The sequence below is a fragment of the Taeniopygia guttata genome, chromosome 13 (assembly GCF_048771995.1).
Source record: "Taeniopygia guttata chromosome 13, bTaeGut7.mat, whole genome shotgun sequence".
NCBI classification, from domain to species: Eukaryota; Metazoa; Chordata; class Aves; order Passeriformes; family Estrildidae; genus Taeniopygia; species Taeniopygia guttata.
The window spans coordinates 17964855-17981019 of record NC_133038.1 but is presented as its reverse complement, the minus strand read 5'-3'; the positions used below and the strand labels follow the sequence as shown (position 1 = coordinate 17981019).

The 16165-nt window shown below is 39.6% G+C and overlaps 1 protein-coding gene across 2 annotated transcripts in view; it reads left to right on the top strand.

The window, feature by feature from the left end:
- The first annotated feature begins 4295 nt into the window (after positions 1-4295).
- Positions 4296-16165, top strand: part of KCNIP1 (potassium voltage-gated channel interacting protein 1) — a 338371-nt gene continuing 326501 nt past the window's right edge. Inside the window, exons 1-2 of one of the 2 annotated variants that reach the window (XM_072935323.1) lie at positions 4296-4348; positions 4674-4816. Coding sequence is in view for 1 of the 2 variants with exons in the window: in XM_072935322.1 (XP_072791423.1) it covers positions 5074-5158 (85 nt within the window). In the remaining variant the exon portion in view is untranslated. Of the gene's footprint in view, positions 4349-4673; positions 4817-5032; positions 5159-16165 lie in introns of those variants that run through there. The other variant, XM_072935322.1, reaches the window with a different exon arrangement.

Sequence of the window (16165 nt, the reverse complement as noted above, 5' to 3'; positions counted from 1 at the left end):
ATTTTTCAGATTCTTTACTGCTTTAATATGTGGGTCTTGGCTTCATATTTGGGGATAGTAATATGAAGAGATACTCTCTTCACAGAGTAGGTAGACAAAACAATTCTTTCTCTAGGACAGCTGATCTAGATCTCAGGCCCAAAAGCATAAACAATGGTGGACTGAAGAGAGAAAAACAAGAAGGATGGGACTTCATGGGCTGGAGCTGTAATTGGACAATTAACTACAATATGCTAATGACCAAAACTTATAAAAGTGTTAGACCCCATGACCAGTAGCCTATTTTGTAACCATTTTGAGTTGTAGCCCTGGCTGGGCTCTTGTGCTGTCCAAGGTGGATTTATTGAGGTCTCCTAATAAAAACCTATTTTATTCTTTAGCTCCATCTAGTCTCTCTGTTCTAGGTCAGCCTTCACAAGGCATCAGTTCTCCTGCCCTGTCGCAGTCACCAGAAATTGATATATATTTTTGGAATGATAGTTAATGTGTATATTGTGTACTCAGATTTGACATGCAGAAAATTAAATTAAGCATGGGTGTGAATGAACCAATTAAATTTCTAAATATTATAACTACTCTAGCCCCTTATTAAGCATGCTGAAAATCCATGTAAAAAAAATTAGAGAGCATATTCTATACTCTTTTGGAGTATATTACAGTAAAGCTTTCAGAGAAAAATATTATTCCCTACATAACAACCTTCTCTTAGTTTTGCAGGTTTTTTTACTGCTGACTGACCTCCTTAGACTTCCAGTAAGATACGGAAATTTAATATACAGGAATACAGTCTGTCTATACTTATCTTACTGTCTCAGTCCATTATAAAAAAGCTCAGATGAGGGACATAACACCCTTGTTTCTAACAGACTGACTTTATCATGCGCTGAAGTCATTTGACTGCAGAATAAGCTGACTTTGTACTTTCCCACAGATAGTAAGCAATTAGAGGCCCTTCAGAATCAGTATCTTTATGCCCAAGGATTCTGTTTGGAATGACAGTGTTTAGAGGGCCTTTGGCTGCTGAAACTTCTGCTGAAGGCCTGGTTAACTCCAGCCTTCAATGAGTTGCAGGACAGAAATCTCCAATACACCACTGATCCTGCTGCAACTTTTATGCAACCCCATGGTTATGATGATCCCCTCTGACTGATGTACATTTTGTGGCTTTTTTGATCAATTTTCACCTGTTATAGGTCTACTGGGATTGGCTGGGATAGACAGAGTAGCTGGTATGGGCTGTTTTGGATTTATGCTGGAAGCCATGTTGACAAAACAGGGATTTTTCTCCTTATTGCTGCTCAATGTTTATTCAGAGTCAAGGTCTTTTCTGCTCTTCACTCCAACAGCGAGCAGGCTGAGGAAGCACGAGGAGTTGGGAGGGGACACAGCCAGAACATGTGACATATGGGCCAAATGAGGCAAATGAATGTCTGAGAAGAAATCTCTGGAAACTAGAGCACCAGTGTATGGAACACACAGTGAAAAGCCAGTCTTCACAAAGGAGACAGAGGATTCCTGCAACTTTATTCAAAGAAAAGGAGAGTCTCATGGGGCATATCCCCATGGGATCTCTCATGAGGTTTTGGGAGTACGGCCTCCTTTTATTCTGAACTCCTGGTTGCATGTTGCCCTCTTTTTTTCCCTAGTGGCAGAAGCACTAGAAAGGTATAGCTTTTTCCCAGCCACCTACCAGATGTTCCCCCTGGAACACGTATCACCAATTTCCTCAAAAAAATTGAAAGTTCAGGTTGTCTGGGTTCTGCAATGGACTTGTGTGGACCCATTCCTCCTATTACCCTAAAGTTAACTGAGCCAAACTGTATGGGTTCTGTAAAAAACTTGCACGGCTTCAGGTTTGTAGAGACATTAAGACCCAGTCTGAAGATATTAACACCCATTTCTCCTAAAGACCCCTGCCCATAGAGACGTTTGTGAAGACATTAGCACCCACCTTTCCTATCACCAGGGAGGCTTATAGTCGTGTCTGAATATTACAAAGCAGTTTTCTTTTTTCTGCTGTGAAAGACCTCTCAGTTTCCATAGCTTTCTTTACTCTCCTAGCACTCATTCTATTATCCTTTGTTCCCTGATCCCCAATTATATAATAATGTATATATATATAAATACATATTTATGTATATAATATATATAAACATGCTGCAAACTTTTGATAAACTAATTAATAATCTGCTGACTCCTTGATTTCCCTGTTGATGTTTTACTGCCTTATTACAGTCTTTTTTCTTTTGAAGACTAACTTTTTCAATTTTGAATTGGATATCTAGGACTAAAGAACAGCCTTAGAGATAACTTCATTAAGGAGTTATTTAGTACTGTGCTTTCCACAAATCACTTTCCCTCCCTGCGTCCTCTCATCACTCTGTATTCCTTACCTTACTGGTTGTTGATCTGTAGTGTAGAGGGTAGAAATATGATTTACATATGAAGCTCGTGCACCACTTATGTTTAGCCATATATTTCTAATGATGTTCGACAATGTCTTTAATCTGCCTCAGTTTCCCTCTAACCTCATTGGTCTGAGCATTCCCACAAATGTAATAATCTGTGAAACGGTAAAGTCATATATGATCAAGGCTCTGGGCTGTGTAGAGGTGATGGTGGCAGGAAGCCCAAGACGTTTGGGTATTTAAAATTCAGTTGGGGAGGATGTGAAGGCAATACGGCCTCTGCATGCCTGCAGCATCTTCTTCTGCAGTGTCGTGACCAGGAGTGGCCTCACGGCTCACCACCAGTGTCTCAAAGATGGCATCTAAATAATAGGCTAGCTCCTTTTTTTCCTGTGGAGCACAGCAAATAAAAGTCAGATTTTTGAGAAAGTTAAAGAAAAATTTACCTAAAAGGATGTGTGGAAGCACAGCCCCAGGACAGAGGCTTTAGCCGCTGGAGGCTGGCGGCAGCCCCCACATCTGCCAGACAGGGCGTCTCCACGAGCTCACACCTGCTTTCCCATGACGTTTTGTGGAAGTTTTCCGAAGTTGTGGACTTTTACATCTGAAAAGACCTGAAATTGAGTGAGGCGACTGGGTGGAAATGAGAGGGCAGTAAAATGTCCCGTGCCTGGCAGCTCAGCACGGGGGGTAATAGTCCCAGCACGAGCTGATTAGGGTGGTAATTTTGTCCTCAAGTCGCTTTTTCCATGCCAAAGAACATTGTCTTTTGAGGTAAAATGATGCCCTGGACAGTGCTCTGCAGCCCTTCGCTTGAGAAGGAGGTAAGCGGCGGCATCGGAAGGGGAGGGGCGGAAGGCAGTGCGGGGCTACGCATGTGAGGCGGGGATAAGAAGCAGGAGGGAGCTTCCAGCTGGGAAGGACAGCTAGTCATGAGTCTCATAGCAAGGTGAAGCTATTTGGCAAAGCCCTGAGTTTTGCTTCAGGAATGTAAGTTTTCCTGTAAAGCGGTTTACTGCTCCCTGAGTGCAAGGTATATCACTGTTCCCAGAAGTGCAAAGCTACGCCTGCCCCTCAGTAAAGGCGGTGCTCGGTTGTTGCTGTTCTGAGGTGATGGCTGGCTCCAAGTAACTTTGCCAGAGACAAAGCTGTGATAGATGAGTAATTGCGATGATTGGCTTTCACAATGAACAGACAAATATAATGTATATAGGTTAAGAAAAGTTTTATATAGTTAATAGTTATGTTTTACCCCCTGCGATGTTTATCACGGGACAGCTGGGGTTGGGACATTTGGGAGGGTCGGCTTATCACTATGGCGACATCTGACCACCAATCAGGATTCAAGGAAGTAAACACCAGCACTGGACAGTGAAGAAGGAGTCGATGGACAGAATTTTGGGAGCGGCTAAAGGGTTAAAAGTCGAAACCTCCATTGTGTGGATGAGCACATGGTGGGGAAAATCTTTTGGTTCCGGCGCTGTAATATTTTCTCTATTCAGTCTTTTGTTGTATTTTTGATAAGGTTTAATAAACCTTTCTAAATTTATGAAAAGTGAGTAGCTATTTCTTACAAGGCTGATCAAGTAATTTAACGGGCAGCAGCTGGGTGTGAGCAGAAACCTGAGGTAAGCTTTGTGGCCGGGGCAAGCAAATAGTGAATTCTTGGGGTTGCTAAAAAGCATGTGAGACGAGGCCAGCAAGAATTAAACCTAAAGATGCTCGTCTCTGCCCAATACTCAAATGGGGTTTGAGATGCTTCCGCTTTGCTGCTGGACGCATCAAGTCATTTTATTCAGAGTATTCAAGACACGCAGAAGTAACTGAACTGAAGAAGCCACAGCCGTGGCTGTTGCTAGGAGATAACTCCCAGTACAATACGGGGAGTGAGCACCGCACCAGCGTGACGCGAAAAGTGAAAAGTGGGGTTGCGCATAAGGGTAAGTCTGAGCCCCGCCGACGCCGAAAGGCCGGGTGGCACATCTCTCTGTGCTCGGCAGATCACTATCGGAGATGCGTCTAAGCTGGTAGAATTAAAGATTTTTTTTTTCCCTCCCCCTGGGTGCATCTATGTTTTCCTACTTTGGAAAGCAGGTTTTGCAAGGGAATGCTATGCAGCCTTGTGACCGTGTCACTATGGTGTAAGTAAAATAAAAAAAGTGTTATTTTTGGTTTTGTCGATGAGAGCAAAATTGACAATTTATTGAAATCTGCAAGAAAAGAGCACCAAGAAAAGCTTTAATCAGCAGCTTCTTTTATTTGCAGCAGCCGGGGACTCCAGCGGTCTCGCTGCATTCCACCTGCCCCGTGTGACAGCCCGCACAGCCTGCAAAGGCAAACCCTCCCTCCTCGCCTGTCTAGCTGAAGTATTGCTGTGCTTAGCAGCTTCTGTCAGGGCATCGCAGCAGGTACGTGCAGTCTCGGCCGAGAGGATGATAGGAAGAGTTGTACCTTTAACTAAAAAGAGATGTGCATTGCTCCACTTGCAGTCCTCCCTGGTAGCTTCGGAGAGAGCAAACCTCAGTGCAGAGCCTGGGGCTCGGTGCATGAGAGCAGAGTTCTGTGCACTGCACAACCAATCATATCAACTTTGTAAAGGACACACTTTTTAATTTTATTGTTATTCCTGAACTTTGTAAGAGAGAAGAGTCTATCCGTCTGAACCATGAGTTGTTCAAAGAGATGCAAGCATGGGATTGTCAAATTTGCTCAGACTATTTTTAAAATCATCACAGGCACTCTTAGCAAAGGTAAGGGAAACAGTTCATACTATTCCTCTGTTCTGTTAGGTTTGTGGGGTGAGTTTGAGGTTTATCATTTGTCTCTTCAGAGGTGTTCTGGTTTAATTTTGGGATTTGGCTTCTCTAAAAGAAGTTGCTGGGTGCAGTGAAGATTGGAGTTGTGATGAAAGCCTTATGTAGTTGCTTCTGCCTTATGTAGCTTGTATCCTGTGTTTATCAATCTGCCCTGGCCAGCAACTATAGGGAGTTCAAGGTGTTCAGAGTGGTGTTTGTGAAAACAATTGATGTGCAGCCTGAAAAATTGAAAGACTTTCTAACTGTCAGTAACTTGTATTTCTCTGTGTCATTTTATGCTATACTGTCTCTGCTAATTTGAAGCATGTGTATGCCCTGCTTCAAAATCTAGGTCATTGCTTACTGCATAGATTAGAAATATCTTTTGCTTATCACTTAACACCCTTTGTGCTTTCCCATGTGAAAGCGAGAGTACCAAACTTACTTATGCTGTCTTCTTTACTAAAATCAAACAACAAACAAAGTAAACTGTTCTTCTTTGTAGTCTAGTAGTTCCTCTGCTGGTGCCCTTAGGTAAGTTATTTTTGTTGGCCATTCTTCTCATCACACTTCTCAGCAGCTATTTGGCAGCTGGCAGATATTTATGTGAGTATCGGTGATCTCTGTAGAAACTCCTGACAACTGTAAATAATACTATACTTGAATACTGCTCGCCTGTTGAAATGTGGTCGGTTCTTAGGTGAAGGTCAGACTTCTCCCAAGTTTTGTGTTTGGTTGGAGGCAGGGGTGGTTTTAGGAATTTATAATAGGCTTTGAACTAAATAATTAGCAGAGATATTTGTATAAGGATGAAGAGTCTCTGTTACGATGCAATTTTTAAAATACAAAGTCAAGCTCTTTTTAATATAGTCATAGTTAAAGGCAAAAAAAGAAACACATATTTTTCACATAAGTTTAGAATTCTTGGAGGTGTGTGGCTGTGTTGGCTGTCTGAAGTGCATGCAGATGCTCTAGTATGAATTTTAATGTTTAAGTGATTTCTTTAAGGATAAACTAAAGTGATTTCTTTAAGGATAAACTTTTCTATTAAGGATAAACTAAAGCAGGCTTAGGAAACTTTCAAAAAAGTAAATATAAAAGTGCCAAGAACTGTTAAAAGTAGTTTATTTTTGCAGAAACTGGGAAAATTTATTCAATTATTCTCTGTAGAAAAGAAATGTAGTTCTTAGACAGATTTCTTATATTAACATTACTAGCTTGCAAAAGAAATCTGCACTAGAAAAATGCCTGTTTCACATTAAGAACACTGGACAGGTTGGTTGCTTTTAAAATCAAGGTTGGTTTAAAATTACATCTGTGAGTATGTAATTCTTCTTCCACTTTCCTCCGTATTGTTCATATCCTGCCAAACACCATCATAGGAAAGAATAAAGAATTGTAAAAGAATGTCATACAAAAGAGCTGACAGATTTTGGTTATAATTCATGATTAATGCCAAGATACTTCTCTCACTATTAAAAACAAGTAAGAAAAACAAATTACTTGTCATGCTCAAAAGAAAAGATAGTGGTGATGTCTGCAAGATTTTGTTTTCTACAGCATGTCAGTATGGTGAATTTGGTGTACTTTATTCATGCTTTTTTTCATGAAATAATGGTATACAGGATGTATGCTATTTTATAGTCACAAGTGATCAATGCTAAGTTTTGTGCCATCTGTTTGAGCTCCACTGAAGGCAAGAGGACACTTGTGTTCTGGTCATGTTTTTCCACGTGTACATCTAGAGCAGTTAATCTAATTCTGTTCTTTCAAGTAGCCCTTGTGTTTCTGGACATAATAAATACAATAATAAAATGAGACTGCCACAGTTCCTTTGCTTTGGCAACAGGATAGACGAAAATTTGAGTCTGATGACAGAATAGCACTGTATGAAGAGCTAGAAATTAAAGTATAAAATGTCCAAGACCTGTTTCTCCTTGCCCCTGCTGCCTTCTAAAATGTGCCAGTATTGCACTATCGCGGTCATTACAGCTAATGCAATGGTGTTGTACACTTTTACCCATCTCTTTCCCATTCCAGTGTCTCACTTCAAGCTGTTTGGATGAGATAAGAGTATCTTCTAGGTTTCAGAGAATTTTAAACTCTGAAAAACTTCCTTTTTTTTTCCCCATTCAGCTTGTGTTTTAAATGGAGAGAACCTGATTCAGGAAGGAATAAACTACATGAATTAGTTTGTTGCAAAGACATCAAAGACCTGCTATAATTAGACTAAATGTTTCCATAAAGTTACCTAAGAAAATCATAACTAGAAAGTTATTAGAAAAAATATTGCTCAGAATTGTTGAATTTTTTAAGAAGTGTTTGTTTGTATGTTCACCCCAGAGCTTATTGCTTATTACTTTTACTAAAACTTCTGCATGTAAAGCCAAGAAATAGAAACTCTTGTATATCACTATTATTGGTTTTTTTAACTTACACCATATACATGCTTTTGCATATTCAGGTATTACCAGCAGTATTTTTCATCCCACTCCTACCTCATTTCTTTCAAATTGTTTAATGTGAGAATTTACTTTAACTCTAAATACCTCTTACAATGAAAATCCTTTACTAGGTACGAATTTCACTCTCTTCTTATGCTTGAGCCATTTGGTGGGGTTATTGCAATTGGAGATACTCCACAGTTCAGTTGGCGTGAAATCCTTATCTGTGCTCTGTGGCTTCTACTTGTTTTAATAATAGCAATGGTTATTTACAATAGTAAAATGAAATTGATTGCAGCCATGAAGTCCTTCCTTTTGCAGCAAAGTGTGAGGAGTTGTGCTGGTTTTGCATCACAGAAGTGATCTTCTAAGGGAAGCTGCTAAGAGTTTCCTCCGTCTGACAAAAAAACCCAAAAACAATCAGTAATTATCTTTGAGAATTGACAATCTGTTAAACCAGTGAGAAAGCCAATACGCCTCTGTGAACACCAATGTTAAAACCGAAAAATCCTGAGAATTCTCTCGCTCTTTTTCTGGCCTGAGAAGAGGTAACACGGTCGGCTGGGCTGGGCGAGTTGTGCTGCGCGGCTGGGCCCCATTGGCTGCCGGGCAGGGAGACAGGAGGCCGCGGGGCTAGGCCGGGCTGTGGCTGTGGCTGCTGACATCCTGCTGCTACTAAGCTCTGCCCCCGCCGCTAGCCCAGGCCGAGCTGGGTTTGCTGGGCTCCGGCTGCGCTGGAGCAGCCTTGGGCCAGACCGGCTCAGCCAGGATTCTACCACCACCGAGATTCGCTCGCAGCCACAGGGCAGAGGGAGAGGAGAAGCCATTGCCCCCCTGGCCTGCTGCTGGTGAGTTCTGGCCTGTCTGTTAAGATCCTACCCACTTCTACCTCCCAGCCCAGCTGCAACTCTGGCTGCAAGCTACCAAGCCCAGCCAGGGTCAGGTGACCATCTGCGGGCCCTGGGCAAGATATTAACTGCCTCAATCTTCTCATAAGTGAGAAAAAGGGACACGTGCAGCCACGTAAAGGAACGACATGAAAACACTGAGGTCAGTGAAAAAGAAATCAAGTACCAGATGGGAGGGATGAGGAGATGCCTTAATCTTGTGGCTGAATTTTTCTTGTAAAACTTTAGAGAAGAATGTAATTGATATATCAGACACTTTTCCCATGTAATGCATGAAGGTATGGGGAGATGAAAGTGTTCTAATTGTATGCATCTAGCAAAGGCCTCCATGCTAAAGTAAGCAAACGCTGAAGTAGCTTGATCCCATAAGAAGTTTGAACAGAGAAAGAGAGAAGAGTGATGAAGACACTGTGCCCCCCGGGAGAGAAGACGAAGACCTCTGTTCCCAGAGATGAAGATGATTTCCAAGATAGATAAAGAGAACCTTTGCTTTTGAACAGCTCATCTTTAAAATAAGTTGACATGAGCCATGAACACAGCTGTGGGAAAATCTCTGAAAATGGTAGGGACTTCACTATTGCAGGTGTTCTGGGTGGCTGCTATTCATGGAAACTAAAATCCATGACAGAAATGTTTTGTTGTGGAGAAGTCCCCATAAAATTACTAGAGGGACTGCTCTCCCTAGGTGAACTGCAGAAAGGCTATTTTAGAAGTGATAAACTGAATTGTTTCTGTATGTTGTGAGTGGGAAATAAAAGGTTGTAGGGGGAGAAGTGTTCTAAAGGTTTTGTTCTGATTCTTACTATTCTTTCTTTTAGTTACTGTTAATAAAGCTTTCTTTATATCCTTTTAAGGTTTTGACCTGCTTTGCCTTCTTCCTAATCTTATCGCACAGCAGGAAATGAGTAGGTATATACTAGTGGGTGCACTAGTGTTTGGCCAGTGCTAAACCCGCCACATTGATTGGTGTGTTGGCCAATCTCAGACTGGGAAACCTAAACCACTACAGACTGTGACCTCTCCCTGCAGCTGGCAGTAAGGGAAGTGTATCATATCTGATACCACTGTGCAGCCTCTGGCCTGATTGGTATGTCCTTATTTACACCTGCAACAAGTCTATGAGGCTGTAAGACAAGAATTTCATGGTTGGTACTTCTGCAAGCTAGACTAGCACATTTCACCAGCTTCCTCCTTAGTATGTTCTTATTTGGAAAGTCTTAGTATCAGAGCAGAGGCTTTTGCATCTGTGCAAGAGAAGGTCTTCTCCAACAACTTTGCATAGTTAGATGTATAAATTGAAGAAAGCGTGTCTGGAGAAGCTTGCTCCGTTACAGCTGGCATGAGCAGGATAACTCACTCTCCTTGGCTGGGATGGATGTTCCTCCAGAGAAGATCATAGAAGAAGCTTCTGGAAATGTTACCACATGTGATAGGCAGTGGGTGAGCAGAGCACCTTCACCAAAGTTGCCTTTGTGAAGATTTTGTAGGAAGTTAAGGTGTTCTTTCACATTACTGTGGTTTGTGAAATGGTGGTACATTCTCCATGGCCTGGAAGCAACTAGGGATGGGAAGGATGAGTTTGTAGAGGGTTTCCTATTGACCAGAATGATTAAACAAGAATCCTGTATGTGTGAAGATACTGCTATACCGTTAAAAACCTAGGAGGGAAGGGCCTTGCTGGGTTACCAAAAATGAAGGTGGAATGAGACCTCTTGTATTTCTATTAATGTGTTGTAATTATTAACACAAGAAAAGATTGTTTTAGGAATTGACTCCTTCAAAAATTCCTTTGCAAAACCAGATAATGTTCTGCAAATTAACTGCTCTTTTACCTTTGTTCCAGAACTTTCACTCTTTCAGTTGTGCTCTAAAGATGTTTGCGAAAGGCACTGATTTCTGATTTTTTGCTTCTCCCAATTCTGTTCCACAGTGCAATTTATTTGGAACTGGTAATTCTTCTACTTTTCATAGTTTTAATTGCCTAATTATCTGTTCCACTGCAGTGATAAAGTCTTCAAACATCTTGCTCTCCTCCAAGTCTCTCCCAGCATGAAAGAAAGTATTTGGAGTGTTTTCCAGCTGTGTGGTCTGTTTTGATGCTTTGTGAATTTAAATCACAGCTAGGCTTCTAAGATGTTATGTGAGATGGTAAGGAAAGCACATGGTCCCTCTTAGTCATATTCAGGCTCTGTCTCCTCTAATGGGAAGTTAATCTTGTGCCTTTGGAGCACACTAGCACTGCATGACTCTAGCCTCTGAAAACGCAAGGGTAGGGTAAATGTTGCTAGATGCCATAAAGACTCAAGAAGGTTCATTACAACTGTGCAAGTCATGCCAGAGTTCCTGCACCTGTGTGGCCTATGAAAAGATACTCTGATCATCATGTGGCTACATAGCCCCTCTTCACCCCTTGAATTAGGGCTACTGCCTTCAAGCTGAGGGAAGCTCTAATTCAGAAGGAACTGATGCATCAGCTCTCTCTTTATTATGCTTTTCTGAGTGTTTTAAATGTTCTTTAATAAGGTAAGTGGTTACAGAACCCCTAATATTGTACTTTTATAGAGTGGAGTTAGAACTTGGCAGTGTTTACCAAATGGCCCTGAAAGGTGAGAGTTTCTGTACATACAATGCTGTTACAAGGGGAGATGTTGCTCTGAGGGACAAGCTAACTGTTCACTTAGAGAAGAGTCTGGAGCTGCTGAAGCTTCACCATTCAATACCTGCTCCTAACTGTACCCCATGAAACTCTTCCATTTCATTGCATGATGAGGATTTTTGCATCATGTGACTGTAATTTTTGTTTTACTCATTAAAAATGCTTATCTAGTTACATTTTCTCCATAATGATCAGCCTTTGAGCCACTAAACAAAGCATACCTCTGTTTTGGTGTGTTACTCTTTTGCATGCCTATGAAAAATGAACTGCAAATAAAACTATCTCTTCTGCTAAGGTTGTGCTACTTAAAGGATCTGAATATACGTACATGCATTGCAGTTTTGTCACCAGGAGCAAGATGAATTTTCAGAACTGAGAGTCAGAGGAAGTGTTAATGCTATAGTCCCCTTTTTAAAAATCTACAAACCTCTGCCTCAAAACTAATGTCTACAAGCATACAGCTGCATGTGGCTGCTAGAAATTTATTAGAAACTTAATTATTTGCAATGTTGTAACCCTGAAAGATAAGTATATAATATTATTCAGAAAACAAAGGAGCTGTTTCCAAACTGGGGCTAATTCAGGTGGGTCTGATAATTCATTGACTGCTCTCAGGATTTGGTAGTCACCTCTTGAGGCCAGGACCTCTTGATTCTCAAGAGCACCATATGATTGAGCAATAGTTGTGTGACCGTGTTTAAGAAATACAAGTTGTTAAAGTAATAGCTTGTTCAGAGTAGCCCTGATTCTCGAGCAGAGGAGCAGTAGGATGCAGTATATCTGAGAGTTTTAAGGGATGTAAAAATAGAAAATTATGGCTTGTATTTTAGGTGGTGAGGTTTATTGTAACATTTCTTTCCAGACATAATTTGTATCAAGTGTTTGTTAGGAAAAGTAAAGTTGGAGTGTTGCATATTGGCTCTTTGCCAATACTTTATGGTATTGCACAGTATTTTCTTTGTTTCAATATTTTTTTTCTATAAATGCCTATCAGAGGATGCATTACACTAAAACTACAGAAATATCTTATTACAAATGGAACTGTAGTAATGCAAAAAAAAAGATTACAAATGGAAGTGGAATATGATAATGCAGAAATATAAATTATGATTAATGACAGGCATCAAAGTTTGCTTCAGTGAAAAGTGGATTTTATTGGTTGATTAGCCTCATCATACATGGAACAGGTACCATAATTGCTGATTTTCTCTTTTGAGGGAGAGCGAGGGAAGTGATGCAAGTTACAAGGTGAAATAATGCTAGTCACATGGCAGGAGCCTGCATGGCATGTTTCTGATGCACATGGTTGACTCCTCTTCCTGAAAGTAAGTTTTTAGCGAAGGGTTTAACTGGTGACTCGCTAGTGCTATATCCAAAAGTGAATTGAAGTGAGGTAGATCTTCTTAAAGTATGAAGATGTGGTTAAAAGCTATAAAAATGTGAGCTATTTTTTCTTCCATTAATTGAATTTAATAGGGTTTTTCTAATTTCAATTTGAACTGGCTAATATTTTTTTCCAGTCAAACTTGTTGACTGTTACTTCCTTGAGTATTTTCTTAATGAAGAATAAAAGATCAGAGAGGCAAATCTGGAGTATCTTAGATGTAATATATGACTGTTAAACTGTAAATTTCTACCAGTTCTCAAAGAGTAGTCATGTGAAATGCAAACTTGTGTCACTGCAGTTTTCTTTTACATATACCTTTTTTTTACCTGTTCTTTTTGTATGCAGTTGAATGGCACTGTAGATATTTTCCCTTGCAACTTAGATCCTGAATGCATTTCTGAAATGAACTGTGCAGTAGGGAAGTCACTGAAGTGAGAAAATACAGAGAAAAAGAAATTAGTGCAAAATCAAATTCTGCAGAAGAGATGAAGTGGAACAGAAAGAAGAAAATAAGATAACTCTGGTCCCACTTGGCTAGGAGAGGCAAGATTCCTGTTTGTTTCTGCCAAAGTTGCATATAGACAGAAAAGAAAAAATTCCACTATTTTCATGATTAACAAGAGGAACTGAAATAGGGACTATGCTCTTTAATCTCTGCTGAAAACTCAGCAGGGTTCTGTTTATATCCTCAATCACATCCATAGTTTTAATGGAACAGGAGAGCAAATTAATATTACTTAAACAAAATGTGCCATATAGCCCACTTGTACCTTCTGCCAAAGATAATCTGTTTTCATATTATTTGCAGTTGCATGATGAGATGTGCAGAAAGGCTTGGGAGGTGGATGTGTGGGAATTGTAATCTGTGGAAATATGTTATCACAGTGAAGGATTGCTACTGACAGTCATCAAACACTAGACACTCCATTTAGTACTACATATACAGATAAGAGGGTCACAAGTTTTAGTCTTAGCTGCATATTTGCAGGATCTTGAGACTTTTGGACCAGTCAGCAGAGTAGTGCTGCACCATCAGTTCAAGAAGCTGTTTTTTATTTTTTCATTCTGAAACAGAAAAGATCACTAAACATCAAGTTTTATTGTTTAACTTTTAGATTTTATTTTGCCAGAGTGCAGTATATGCAAATCCCTTTAATCACTTCGAAATATGTGCTTTATTTTGATATTTCTTCCTGTTCCTCTTGTTTGTCTTCCTCAAATGTCCATATTTTTACTGATCATAAACATATCAAAGGTGATAAATTGCTCTTCATTATTATATCAGTCAGAGAGTGAACTTGATCCTACAGCACAAGAGATAATACTAAATTCAGGTAAAGTTAAAGAATTTACCAGTAAACTAAATTTTATCATCTTTTTCCACAGCTGTATGATTTTAGGAGGGGCTGAGAAAGATTGGCTGTTAGGTGAAGGTATTTGTAAATGACAAGGCTTAATGTCTTATGTGAAAGAAAGGAGAGCAGTAACAGGATGAGAATAATGGCTGCTGAAAAATAGATTTAGGATTGAGAAGCTGATGCGTAATTTTCTGGGAATATTAAGAAAGCTGGCTGCTATTGGTGGAAGTGATCCTCCTTTTATGGTAAGATAATCACTCTATGAGACCAATACAAATGAAATAGTGGAAACATGTTAGGGTAAGAGCAGAAAGGACCAGGTGCAACATGAACTGTTTCAACTGGCAGGGGGATTTAAGAGATGACAATAAAAGATAATGAAAATACACTGTAAATAAAGACAACAGCCAAAGCCGATGAGTTCTGAGTGGCTCAAGGCTAATTTTTCCTTTAGTCTTCAAAAAACAGTTTATGTGACCTTTTGCTTCACATAATTGCCATATAGGGAAAGAGCACTAAAGCTTACTGGATCTGTAAAATGGTGTGGGAAAAATCAAATTTCTAGGGCAGCCAACTTAACTTCCTTGAACAGATAGTTAATGGAATAATTAGGAGAAAACACCCAAATATTAGAGAGACAAGCCAACTTTGAAATTACTTCCTTTACACCATTCCCTGCCCACCTAAACATATACCCCTCCCCAGCTAGTCAGCTTTGTTTAGTCAATAATCAGATGTGAAAAAACCCTCAACAAGCCAAAGAACCCCACATGTGCTTTCATTAACAGAACTTTCAGAGTAGGAATACAGAAAATGGAAGATGTTGTACTACTTTATTAGATTTGTTTTGAAATCAAGATATCTGACATTTTATAATCAAAGTAAGAAAACAATTGAAATAATGTAACTGAAATAACTGTTAAAAGCCCATTAAATTTTTTAATTAGTTATGCTGCTCTGATCTACTACCGGCTTAATCTGTGCTGTATTGCTCTGGTTAGGTGTTTGTAGCTGGGGAACTTGGGTTTTTTTACAGTTGCTGAGGTAAATTAACTGAATCTGGAATTAGGATCATGATAGCTCTGTACAACTTTATAGAATAGATATTAATATTCACTATTATACAAAAATTAGTACTGTTCAATTAGAAAGGTTAGAGGTTGCTTTTCCTTCTCTTGGTGATGTCTGAGCTCTTACAACTATTAAAAGTGCTTTTATCTGATAGTTTACTAGTGATGATTTTACTCTGATATTTTTCTATCCTTTTCCTAACCTTTGCTTGTCCCCAGCTTGTCAGGGGTTATGTGGAGCATCTGGCAAGGTGCCACATGATATTATGGTTTTGGTTTGTTGTGGATTTGTTTTTTGGGGGGTTTCTTGTGTTCGTGGAAGTAATTTGTTTTGTTATTCCATTTTTTTGGTTTTTTGGTTATTGTTTTTGTGATATTTTGGGGTTTTTTTCTACCTAAACGATGTTGCTTCCATCAAAAGAAATCTATTGCTCTTGTTTTGAGCTGTTCCTCCGTAGGAAATTTGCCTGTTGAAAGTGTTATGATACGGTTCCCCTGGGTATAAAGAGTGTTTGGAAAGCACTCTTGTGCTGTCATAACTGCCTAGATGGGCACCAGCCTAGTGTGCGTCTTCAGCTACTAAAACACAAAAGGCAGACATTGACTGCTAAATGCTGTTGGTCTTGTGTACAGAATTGTTTCTCTCAGCTGCAGAGAGACACATGGTAATGGTCTAATGGAATTAATTGTGTGTCTTTTAGTCTCTGAGCTCTTGAATGCTGAAAAAAGCCTATGTTAATTTTTAGAATTTGTACCATCATTTTTTCATAGTCAGGTAAATTCTTAATTTCTGATCTCATCTCTTTGAGTACTGCAGTCAGATGTCAGTGTCTGGTTTTGACATGGAACTGTATTGAGTTGAAAAGATGAGGAAAAACAGAACTACATGTTAGTTGTTGATTCTTCTTTTTAATTAACTTCTATAACTTGATTTTTTTTTTTTTATTCTTAATAGGCTTAAGTATATTGCTGTACAGTGCTGTGGTTTGAGGTCATGAAATATTTTCATTGAGTCTTTAAATTCTTATTTTTATACTGCCTTCCTGTAAAGTCTTGATTATTTTAAAGCTACGTAAAATACTTCCTTTCAACACCATCTAAGAGATTTTAAATGTCACTGAATGGGTGATTTGTTGCAT